The sequence below is a fragment of the Pantherophis guttatus genome, chromosome 4 (assembly GCF_059756535.1).
Source record: "Pantherophis guttatus breed Tessera chromosome 4, ASM5975653v1, whole genome shotgun sequence".
Taxonomy (NCBI): domain Eukaryota; kingdom Metazoa; phylum Chordata; class Lepidosauria; order Squamata; family Colubridae; genus Pantherophis; species Pantherophis guttatus.
In genome coordinates, this window is record NC_142066.1 from 27931566 (window position 1) to 27944445 (window position 12880).

The 12880-nt window shown below is 41.1% G+C and overlaps 1 protein-coding gene across 4 annotated transcripts in view; it reads left to right on the forward strand.

Annotated features, from left to right (window-relative positions):
* The window catches only part of SULT2B1 (sulfotransferase family 2B member 1), a 26194-nt gene extending 18463 nt beyond the window's left edge, over positions 1-7731 (forward strand). For all 4 annotated transcript variants that reach the window (XM_034419544.3, XM_034419542.3, XM_034419541.3 and 1 more), the window contains exons 3-7: positions 1770-1978; positions 2909-3035; positions 3133-3227; positions 5272-5452; positions 7125-7731. In XM_034419544.3, the coding sequence (XP_034275435.1) occupies positions 1770-1978; positions 2909-3035; positions 3133-3227; positions 5272-5452; positions 7125-7240 (728 nt within the window). In that variant the 3' untranslated portion in view covers positions 7241-7731. The remainder of the gene's footprint in view (positions 1-1769; positions 1979-2908; positions 3036-3132; positions 3228-5271; positions 5453-7124) is intronic.
* Positions 7732-12880: the final 5149 nt, after the last annotated feature.

A 12880-nucleotide genomic window follows, 5' to 3' on the forward strand; every position in this document is an offset into this window, starting at 1 on the left:
ACCTTTAAATTTGATTTAATATTTTATTGTAGTTTGTAAAATATTTTAACCTGGAACTTCTTAATAAAGCACAGGATAGGGAGGCAAATGGATGAGAATTACATGGCATGAGCTTAAATAATAATATGCATGGCATCCTTTGGAATTATTTGCGCCACTTTGCTATTAAATAGAAATAAATATTTGTAGTTTCAAAAAGCTCAAAGAAGTTTCCAGGAAACTTCAGATCAAACCAGGGTTTTTTCAACCTTGACAACTTTAAGATTTGTGGGCTTCAACTCCCAGAATTCTCCAGCATGGCTGGTTGGGGAATTCTGGGACTTGAACTCTTTGTATCTTAATTTGCCACAATAGAGAAACACTGGATTAGACACTAGGAGAGGTCAGATGAGATGGGGTCTTCTGGTTTTCACAGACAGGAATTTTATTAGAACTATCTTCTCAAAAGAACTATTAATATACATACTCCACAAGTGTGTACATAATTACTGTATGTAATTGCTGAGATAAAAAGGAGATTATGTATATAAGCACTTTTGTTCTTGTTCAGAATTAAGCTGAGCAATTGTACAGTTGGGATTCTGTAGATTTCTGGGAAACTCTGTTTGGATTGCAGCTAATAAAATAAGGGAACAACAGAAGGAAAATACTGAAAATAAGTTTAGTTTACCATTGTCTTCCCCAGATGAGTGATTTCAACTCCCAGAATTCCCTAGGTGGTGCGGTTATTGCTGCACACATCTGGAGAATTCAACCAGTTTGGGAAAGGCTGTTCTAATTTTGATTTGATTAGGCCTGGACAATTCCATCCAGATTTTGGATGATTGACCTGGTTTTGCTAAATATTAAGAGAACAGGTAGATAACAAAGCAGCTAAGCAAGGTTTTCTACCCTTGAGTTAAGAGATATACAAATAGTTCTCGAATTACAATAATAATGGATCCTGTTGAGAATGCCATGGTGTTAAGTGAATCAATGGTCCAAGGTTGATGCAGTTTTGCCGAAAACCGGAAGTAAATGCTAGTTTTCAGTAAAATTGTCATAAAATGACGCACGACAGAGGATGCTGCAAGCGGCCGATATAATGCAGTCCAGTTGCCGAGCATCAAAATAAGCGACTGCAAGTTGTCACATGTCCAGGTTGTAAGTACCCTCCAGATAGGTCTGTCAGAACTTCAAACGGTCGCTAAGTAACTGGTCATAAGTCGAGGACTACCTGTAGACCAATTCAGTAGCAGATGATGCAGCTTTCTGAGCGGAACTAAACAGGCCTTGCTCAGGTCAGAGCATGTTTAGAGAAATACAGCTGTGTACAGGCAGTCCTCAACTTAAAGCAGTTCATTTAGTGACTATTCAAAGTTACAATGGCACTGAAAAAAGTGACATGACCATTCTTACATTTACAGCCATTGTAGCATCTCCATGGCCATGTGATCAAAATTCAGACGCTTGGCAACTAACTCATATTTATGACCATTGCCGTGTCCCAGGGTCATGCGATCCCCTGTTGCGACTTTCTGACAAGCAAAGTCAATGGGGAAGCCAGATTCACTTAATAACTGTGTTACTAACTTAAAACTGCAGTGAGTTACTTAGCAACTGTAGGAAGAAAGGTCATAAAATTGGGCAAAACTTAATAAATGTCTCATTTAGTAATAGAAATGTTGGGCTCAATGGAAGACATAAAGTTGGGAGCTACCTGTACATATATATCCATAATTCAGATGGATTAAACACTGCTTTCTTGGAATGATGGGGACTTTTTTTAGGAACAGTGTGGATGCTGGAGATTTTAAGTCTCATCCGTAGCAACGGAGACCCTACCTGGTGCCAAACCACACCCAATTGGGATCGAGGTCCCTGGTTTGAGACAGTGATAGGGTACAGGACAGCTCTGACCAACAAATCGCCACGCATTATTAGCTCCCACCTGCCTGCCCATCTTTTTGCCAAGTCTTTCTTCAGATCCAAAGCTAAGGTAAGAGGGAAATTATGATCACAGCAGACTTCCATCTTACTGTAACTCTGACCATTGCTCCATTAGTAAGCTCGGGTGAGTGAGCACAGTCAGAATTGAAGCCCAGTGTGGTGTATTCTATCATTTTTTAAAAAAACTTTGGTTTGTAGAGTGAACCAGGAACAAGCCAGGATCTATCTTACAGATGAGCAGATTTTAGTTGTTTGGCTGATACCCCTGTAAATTGAACAGAGTCTTGGGTGGGGTGCAAACCAAATCAGGAACAAGCCATGAAAACAGTAAGGAATACTGGCTCTATAGCAAATTGTAGTTTTAAATATTAATCTACTGCACTAAAGCAAACAAGAGGTTATTTGGTGGTCCCATTTAAATGAGACCTCTGAGTTCAGCAAAGTCGGGAAAAAGCTTCTCATTTGGCTAATGTTCCATTCCCAGTGGTCTCCTTTTAGATGTCAAACAATAGGCCTATTAACAGGTAGTCCTCGACTTACAACCATTAGTAAGCATTCAAAATTACAACAGCACTGGAAAAAGTGACTTATGACTGGTTCTTATGACTATTGCAGCATCCCTATGGTCATATGACTAAAATCTGGGTGCTTGGCAATTGGCATTATGATGGTTGCAGTGTCCTATGGTCATGTGATCTTCATTTGGGATCTTCCCAGCCAACATCTGACAAGCAAAATCAATGGGGAAAGCCAGATTCGCTTAACGACTGTGTGATTCACTGAACAACTGCAATGTTTCATTTAACAACCGTGGCAAAAATGGGGTGCCTACACTTATCAATAGCTGACTAGCAGACCAGGGAAAAGAGCAGAATCTATTCTGAGGAAGGCATGTTTTCTCATATGGGCTCTGCTATTTTCTGATGTCGCATCTAATTTTTCGACATCTTCCAACCATCCCACATTTTTCTGTGCACAGATAATCTACACAGTCAGGAACCCCAAAGACGTCTTGGTGTCCCTCTATCATTTTGCTTCAATGTTTCACCCCTATAAAGATCCTGGCACCTTGGATCAATTTCTGAAGAGCTTTCTAAAAGGAGATGGTAAGTGAATAGGTGTAGAAGAAATTTTGGTCTTCTTCTCTCCCCATATGTTTACTTTTCTCTCAATCCTCCCATCTAATTCCTCTTGTAATTACAGTGCCTTTTGGATCCTGGTTTGACCATGTTAAAGGTTGGATGAACTTGAAGGATAAAGAGAACTTCTTCTTCATTACATATGAGGAGTTGCAAGAGGTTGTTATTATGTTATTTTGCTTGTCAGTCTAACTGGGTTTTATGGGTGTTATGAGCAGAGATACAACCACTAGAAATAGGCAAGTCCTGGATTGACCAAGATGGTCAGATTCTGAAGATAATTAAAAAGTGTGGGAATTCTTTTTAGTGATAATCAGCAGGGACGACTGTCCTGCTTTCACAGAACCTTGGCTAAAATGCTTTATGCTCTCCATCCAAGATGCAAAATGTCTGTGGAGGAGACCTGTCTCTGCCATGAAGACATAGCTTATTCTCTGCTAGACCACCAACTGAGTTTATGAGGGAGTGATTATTTATCTACTCACTATCAAATGACTTTGGGCAGCTTACAATGTCCATAAATAACAGTACATTATTTGCTATGTTTCAAGTAAAATATATTTATGAGTCAAGTTTTCTTGTTCGCTCAGTAATCACAGTGCCTTTGAACCAGGGGTGCTATTCAGCAGGTTCTGACAGGTTCTGGAGAACTGGTAGTGGAAATTTTGAGTAGTCCAGAGAACTGGCAAATACCACCTCTGGCTGGCCCCAGAGTGGGGTGGGAATGGAGATTTTGCAATATCCTTCCCCCAGGAGTGGGGAGAGAATGGGGATTTTGCAGTATCCTTCATCTGGAGTGGGGTGGGAATGGAGATTTTGCAATATCCTTCCCCTGCCATGCCCACCAAGCCACACCATGCCCACCAAGCTACGCCCACAGAACTAGTAGTAAAAAAATTTGAATTCCACCGCTGCTTTGAACACCTGGGTTCTCACAGCACTCAAAGCCATGGTTAATTCAACCATGGTGTAACCAGTTAGTCCAATTTTCTTCATTCCTGTAAAAGATTGAACCAAAAACTGATCACATCACCTAGGTTTGGTGTGTGTGTTTTTTTTCAGTTAGATGAAAACATATAAGTTTATGATTAATTTTTGCACTGTGTATGGAGTTCTTAGTGCTCTCTGAACTTGGTTGTTTCCTTGGAAACATTTCATAACTAACTAGGAAATACCTGCAGTACAAATTGTGCATGGATTTTGCTGCTGATAACAATGATGATGTTACCTAGTTGGGCAATAAAACTGCAGGCAAACAACCAAGCTCAGTGAGCACCAAGATCTCCATATGGCAGGGGTGGGCCAAATGTGGCCCTTTTACAACCCTATGGACTTCAACTCCCAGAATTCCTGAGACAGCCAAGCTGTCTCATGAATTCTGGGAGTTGAAGTCCACAGGTTGTAAAAGGACCACATTTGCCCACCCTTGCCATATGGTAGTTCAAAGCTGAGTTATATTCTCTTCTATTGTACTGTGTATGTTTACACAGGCATATGTTATAGAAATGCCAAGTCTTAATACATGTACAACTCAATTGTCCATTTAATATGATACCCTATCAGTTAAGAAGGGAATGAAGAAAAGTGAATCTGTATGATCCAAATGCCTGTCTGTATACAACAATGGTCAACAGTGGCCACAATAGTAAGCACTTTATGATCCAGGCTTAGTGAAAAAGATATGATAATGACTGGCTAGGTTCTCCAGTATAGAAAGGGGGATTAACACATTTGTTGTGTCAAAATAGGGCGCAGGGTTTTTATATCAAGGGTTTCTCAGACTCAGGAAACACCATTCAAACCAACTTTGAGGAGGGCAAAAAGAATGGCTGGATTCTGACTTTGTACTAAATCCTCCATTTATCTGGTTCTGGTTTGGCTTGTTGTGTTGACATAGTCCATTGGGGCAGATCAAAAGACATCCAGTTAAACATTGCTCAGCACTATGTATAAATCTAGTTAATGAATTTGGATGCTTTACTGAAAAAGCATTCTGAAAACAATATTGTGGTGAAGGCTTTGGGGGGATAATTGTTTTGTTCCCCTCCTGTTTCTCCAACTGTGTAAGGGCATTGATGGTTTTGGAAGAAACATGCTAGTTAAAACAGAGTTTGAGACATTTTCTGTTTTGAGCAGAATTAATGATGCCAGGTGTGTGCCACCCAGAGTGGTTTTCAGGCTGTCTTTTCTGGTTGTCCTCCAGGATCTGCGAGGGAGTGTTGTTCGTATCAGCCAGTTCTTAGGCAAAGACTTAGATGATGCAGCCATTGATTCTGTGGTTGCCAACGCCTCCTTTGAATCCATGAAGAAGAATAAGATGTCCAACTTCTCACTCACGCCGAAGTTCATCATGAACCAAAAGAAAAGTGCTTTCCTTCGCAAAGGTGATGAAGGGATGGAAAGGGCAATCATTTGCCATCTGGATGTGCCTCAGCCAGGGTGATCTTTTAGGGCAGCGGTTCCAAGAGTGAAATGCTCCTGGTTCGGACCGGATCGCCTGATCCGGTAGCGATGGCGGTGGGTGGTTCGGAGAACCGGTAGCAGAAATCCCTGCCCCCCCCACCCAGCTGAGCCATGTGATCATCAGAGGCTTTTTTTTTCTTTTAAAAGCAAAAAAAAAAATGCTTTTAAAAGAAAACAAAAGCCTCTGGCGATCAGGCAACTTAGCTGGGATCGTCAGAGCCTTTTAAAAGCATTTTTTCTACAACTTCTTCAGCTGAAGAGGTTGTAGAAAAAAATGCTTTTAAAAGTAAGAAAAAAAAAAGTTGGCCATGCCCACCCAGTCACATTACCCCCCCTCCCCATGAAGCCACGCCCACAGAACCGGTAGTAACAAATTTTACATTTTACCACTGAGCGGTTCGCAGCCTTGGCCATTTTCAGGGGTATGGACTTCAACACCCAGAATTCTTGTCAACGGCCATGCTGGCAGTGGGATTTTGGGAGCTGAAGTCCACAAACCCAGAGATGGTCAAGTTGGGGTACATTATTTACAGGGATGCCACCAAACTCCAACCTCTTTGCTTTCCTTGCCAGCTACAGGGATTTTGAGCTGTAAGACCTGACAGGATCCTCTTCTGTCCTTCCAGTTTCCTACAGCTTCTTTCTGAGATACTTATCCCACCCTCTTTAGCATTTCTTTGGAAAGATTTAGGCCACCTTGGGACACACACATATTAACATCACACAGTCAAGTCTTCTGCCATTCTCCGGTCAACAAATCAGCCTGGGACATATTGTCTTCAGGACTGTATTCACAGCTTTATGGCTGGTGTTTTTTTTTATGTAAAGTTTTTTATTATTATTTTTTAAAAACAAACAAAATAATAAAAAACTTTATGGCTGATGTTGATCAACAGTTTGGCTCAGGTTGATCTACCTAGTGGTACAATGTTCTTGGAAAGCAGAGATTCAACTTCAAGGTATCCCTGATCAGTAGGAGTAGAAGGGTGGAGACATTGATCCCTAGTTTTATAGTTCAAAGTTTGTTATACTCTGGGATGCCCTGCTTAACTGAAATAATTAAGAAAATTGACACATGAATCTTTTCCTTTACTGGTCTGATCATTTGGCTTCTTATATTTGCATTGATATCTGCACTGATAAAACACAGCAGCGAAGTAATCTTGATGACATTGTTCTTAAGAATTCTATATCAAGGGCCAAATGATAGCCCTGTATAGAACTAGGATTTCCAAATGCATTTCTTCCATGTGGAAGAAAAAAACAATAATTTAGAAATCCAAACATTAAAATTAAAATTTTAAGAAGAGTCCTACTTGCTCAATATTTCTTAAGAGCTGCGGGAAGAATCTGTATTTATCCCAAAGGAGAACAACCCAAATTTTAAGATAATAATCTTCCCCAAAATTAAGATTAGTCAAAAAAATATTGTCTATCTCTATTTTTGTATTCTTAGTCAATTTAAGATGACACTCTTATATTTCAGGGCAAATTATTTGGGGAAAACCACCTATTTCTTTTGGGTAAATACCGTAGAATACTTCCCCCACCATGTCTGACTCTAATGAGTAATTATTTTGTTTTGGTTTCTAGGGATTTCTGGAGATTGGAAGAATCACCTGACTAAGGCACAGAGTGAATGTTTTGACCAAGTCTACCATGAGCGTCTACAAGATTTAAGTGTCACTTTTCCCTGGGACAAGAAATAAATTTGCCTTTTTCCAGTTGATTCCCTCCATTACTGGACTGAATAGTGACATCAGGATAGTCATTGTCTAGTGCAATATGTTGTAGATTAGTGGGAACATCTATGGGTGGTACAGAAGTTATTCAGAGGGTTCTCCTGAATTTCATGGGAAAAGAATGGGAGGAGAAGGAGGATAATTATTAAGGCCAGGAAGTTAAGAGCTCAGGAATATGTGGGATGAGGTGGATTAAGATTCCAGAGGTAACCAAACAATAGTGATGATATCTTAAATCTTAAGATATGGTTTTGAACATACATGGTGCTGAACATCTTGCTGAAATCAAACACATCTGAATCTGGTTAGTGCCTGGATAGAAGACTAACCTACTGTCTGTGAACCCCGTTGTTCCTGATGGAAATTGCATTGTAAATATAATATAATAAATAAAGTCAGGCAACCAATGCTTCTTTGTTTTAAAGAAGCACCGGTGAACACACCTGCTCCTCAATTCATCACTGGTTTCCAATTCCTGTTATCCTGGGGAGATAAGACTGACTCCATTATCTGAAGCTGTAGCCACCTGGGGTAGAACTTCAGGGAACAAGCAGAATATTTCCTGTTGCCATGACAGTTCTGCTCCTTTGTCATGGTAATAGGCCACCACATCTTGACTCCGCCCCAACAGGAGACCAAGGACAGACCAAGTATTTACAATAAAGCAGGGTTGGCACCACTTTCATTAGGTCAAGGGTAACGCTTAGCTAGTATTAGGATGCTAGTATGCTGGAGTTACGATCCAGAAAAGGGGATGAAGTCAAATAAAAGAAGTGAGCTAATTGAGGGGAAGAACCTTGAATGAATTTACATTATATTAGAAACCAATGTCAAGCAACTGACTCCTTAGTCCTTACATATTTGAGAATGTGAATTTTAGCTAAATAGACATTACAATTCGGAGGTAAATATTGAAAGTATTTTTGGGGTGGGGAAGGGACATATCCATGGTTTGGGGGAAATCTGTCATCCTGGGGCTGACAATGTTACACCCCTTACTTGGAGGTAGACAGGCAATGCTGAGAAAGATTCCTGGAGGTATCAGGAGGTTTCAGTAAAGAGTAAGGAGCAGGAAAACTGAATTGTCTCAGTACTGTAGCTTACAGAAGTAGATGCTATTATATCACAACAGGCCAACTTTTTGATGCCTTCCTCTTTTCTCCTGCCACTTGAGCATCTTTCTAAGATGCGGTTGTGGCTGAGAGTTTCTGCATCTTAGATAACAGCACCGAATTCCCCCCATTTTCAGTCCAGAGCTCTCATTAGGAACAAATTTCACAAGAGGGCAGTAGAATCCATCTTTATGGATTTTCCCGCTGGCTAAATCTTAGACTGATTCATACTTAATTCTTTTTTCCTCAGGTAATTCTGTCTTATGGGGTAACAGCTTTACACATAATTATTTCTGATGGCCCAGTTTCTCAGTTCTTGCTTTTTGCACCAGAAAATGACTAGCCCTATGGGAGCGGTAGTTAATAAGGTCACTATAGCCATTTATTTCTGTTCTGCAGAATGTAAATCTTGAAATCCACCAGGTGCTTCCTTTTTAATGTTGGAAAAGCAACTACTGCCAGATCTTCATGAGGCAATTAAATTGCTGTGAATCCCAATGTGCTGGAAGGCTAGAGCATATACTCTATGGATGGGCAGAACGAATAGTAATGAGGAATAATCAAAACACAGTTTCTAATCTCAGCCTTGCATTTGGGACCAGTTTACTCGATAGACTTACTCAGTTAAGCCTAGACACCCTTAGAAGCTGTTTCCTGACCTTCAGGAGAGTCCTTGTCTTAGCTGAATATCAGTGTTTTGCACTACAATTGTACAATTGTACATAAAAAAAACCTTGCTTTGTTCATTTGTTGCATTTCCACCGGTCATTCTTCTACCAAATTCAAAGTGATTTATCCTTTTTGTTTGAGATAGGTTAGGCTGAGAAATGTGACTGATCTGAAGTCACCAGTGAACCCTGAGATGGGATGAGAATTCAAACTTGGATCTTTAGATGCTTATCCAACCCTATTTCTAATTCTGAGATAGGAATGGAAAAATTCTCCTTTGGATTCAAATGCAGTGAAATTTTGGTGACTTACCAAGGTCATCATTGGTTATTTGATCAATAACTTACGGAATTTGCTTTGCTTCCCCAAACTAGGAAACCGATGGAGAGAACCTCATAATTAAAAAGGGACAATCCCTAGATAGTCACTGCTTTTGATGGAAGTAAGATTAATGTAGAGATCACTGAGAAGTCATCCCAGATCCTCAATCTGTGCTTCTTTGAATGCAGACGCGATCTGTGGATTTGGGAAGCAGATTTTCTTTTTAAGTATCACCAGCAAATGCCCGATATAAAATCGTCTAGGTCAGTGATGGCTAACCTTTTTGCCATCACGTACCAAAAGCAGGGGGAGCACGGGGGGGGGGGGGGTTTGCACGCACACGTGCCCACATCCATAATTCTATGTGCACCCCCCATGTGAATGCGAGCGCAACTCCCTCGCGCTCCCCCCACTTTTGGCACGCAATGGTATGGGCGGCCCGATAGGCCCATTTTTCACTCTCCTCAGTTGGGAAACGGGCTGTTTCCGGCCTCCCCAGGCTCCTAGAAAGGCTCTGGAGTCTGGGGAGAGTGAAAAATGGGCCTTCCCCACCACCTGGAGGCCCTCTGGAGGCCGGAAACAGCATGTTTCCTGACTTCTGGTGGGCCCAGAAGGCCTGAAAATCAGCTGGTCAGTGCACACGTGCGTGCCAGAGCTGAGCTCATGTGCCCACTGATTTGGGTCTGCATGCCCCCTTGGCACGCGTGCCATAGGTTCGCCATCACGGGTCTAGGTGTTCAAAGATTTATCTTCCCACTGCTGTATCTCAATTAGTAAAACTCAAGTGCTTCCAATCCATGCCAATAGGATTTCTGAATGACCAAAACCATTTTTTTCAATTCTTTGAGGAAAAGAAGTTATGAATGAAAACGAATAAAAAAACTAAGAGGCAGAAATCCTCATGTGCTTATTACCCAGAGACTGGTTTGCTAAACCAGATCTGCCTTCAGTTCAACCTAGTTTTAAAACAGAGGTGAAAGTTTGAAATTGCCTTGCTTCCAAAACAAGAGTTCTTACCACTGCTTGGGCATTTAAAAATATATTTAGTTATGGATCTTTGAGCTGCATCAAACACTACCTCAGGAAGTCCCATTTTCACTTGCAGTGCTAAATTCAGATGTGTGAACAGGATGAGTATTTAACAGAGAGAGGGTTGTGGTGGAGTGACAAATATATATGATTCTCAAAGAGGGCTGAGGTTGTGGTGGAGCATTGTGAGAGGATTGTGGTGGAATGAACAGTAGATATGATTCTCACCCAAGTATTTGTGAACATCAGGACTAGTTTACTCATAAGGGAAGAAGAGACAGCTGCAGAGAAACAGTGGGAAAATGATGGAGAACACAGAGGGGGTATCACATGGTCTATCTGGCACTCTATCAATTAGCAAAAAAAGGCTATCCTTTGTTGTTTTGAAGTTGGGTTGATCTGCCAGTTCAATCAGATTCCAAATGTGTTATTTCAAGCAGCCAAAACCCAGAGGGTCAAATCTGGAATCATTTCTATCTTTTTGATGCCAGATTATTTCAACTATCTATCATTCATTATACCACATTGGTAACTGGGTGGGTGTAAAATAATATTTTACCAATTGTTCTGGGAGACTAGTAGAAGGACATTATATAAAAATTTTAAAGCAAAAAGCCTACAGCCATAGAGCTGGTAGATTAATTTTGTACTTGCAATGGTCCCCTTGAGTTTGGGTAGATATTTTTTTATCAGGATCTCCAAATGCCCAGCATAGTTTGCGCATAGAGTTTGTCCATAAACAACTCTCCATGGAGCTGTTATAAGGAATCTTAATTCTGAACTGAGTAGGGGTTGTCATTGAAAAAGTATGTGAGTCTGCACATCTGCACAGAGTTCGATCTAGGAAGGATGACTAGGCTTTCTAGGTAGAGGGAAGGCACATTTTTGCTGTGTGTGTGCATTTAAATGTGTACGTGACAGACAGAATGTAAGAGAGGGGTCCTTGGTTTTCATTGAGCTTGGTTGTTTTCTTGCAAAAAACAAAGTCCAATCAAGCAACCACCAAGAATACTCCCACCAATACAGACAGGGCAAGCCACTTGCATACAAACAGATAGTAAACCCTGCTCTCTTCTAACACTGATGATGTTACCTAGTTGGGCAATGAAACGTCCACAAGAAAAAGAAACCAAGCTCAGAGAGCACCATCCCTCAGCTACATATATTCTCTTCTATTGATATGTGAGAGTTGCAGCGTTTCCTATGTATGCATGTACAGTATATGGATGTGCGCATGTAAATACATTCCTACTTTTAAGTAAGGATCATGGCCATGATGTTATTGAAGTGGTTGTAAAATTTTGGCCCTGGGGGATGAAAGTTTCAGGTTGCTTATTTTGTTTGCATTGTTTCTCCAACTTTAGGAAGGTTTCTCACACAATGTTATCATTCAGATTTCCTGTCATTGCTTTAAAAGGAAATTTTCACAATGTCTGGAGACCTTGATGTTCTATAGATAAAGGAAGAAGATATATTCAAATTCCCTACTGCGGAAACTCATCTGGAGAGCACTAATCTAGATTTTCTAATAGTTTTCGTTCCAATAATTCTGCGACACCTAACAGTGGCTCATCCCTCTCTTTCAGGATTGAATTTATTTCATTTGAAAAAGGAGAAATTGTATCTCTGAGCATTTATGATCATGTTGATAGCTTTCTTGTGGCATCAATGGCCATAAATGTTATTTGTCTACATAAGAAGGGAGATAGCTGGGAATCTCTACCACTTTGCAAAAAAAAAAAAAGGTAAATGAAGAGAGCTAGATCCATTTCCCCTTCTGTCCAATATGTTATTCCCTTTCCCTTTGACATCACAATTTTTATGCTGTGAATCAGGGCACCAAAATGTAGTGCTGTTAAAAAAAAGTCAAGATGAAAGCCAAGGCTTTAGGATTGCAGTCCCACCCCTTTTTACACTGTGTTAAACATACATAAAAAAGGGGGGGGGGCAGCACTTCAATCATGCAGTTGCAGCCCCCAATTTTTCTTGGCCCTTCCTGAATGTCTGTGTGACAAATTCCAACATGGTGTAAATTGGGCCCTGCCACTTAAAATAACAGATTAAACCAGGGGTGTCAAACTCAAGACCCCGGGGACAGATCTGGCCTGTGGGGTGCTTAGATCAGGCCCGCGGGGCCGCCCTGGAAACAGCAAAGGACCAGCCCGCAGTGCCTCTGCCAGTGAAAAACGGAGCTTGGTGGGGCTGCGTGTGGCCCTCTTGAGCTCCATTTTCACTGAGGGTTGCAGGAGGTCGTCGCAGCCCAAAACGGAGCCCAGGAGCCCGTTTTCATAGGCAGAGTGCTTGGGCTGCCACAGGTACCCCTGACATGAGTGATGTTGACCTGGCCACACACACCCGGCCATGCCCCCCCCCAGGTCAAACACAACCCTGATGTGGCCCTCAATGAAATCAAGTTTGACACCCCTGGATTAAGCCCTTGTCTCAATGAAATAATTTCACTCCAAAGAAAACGAAG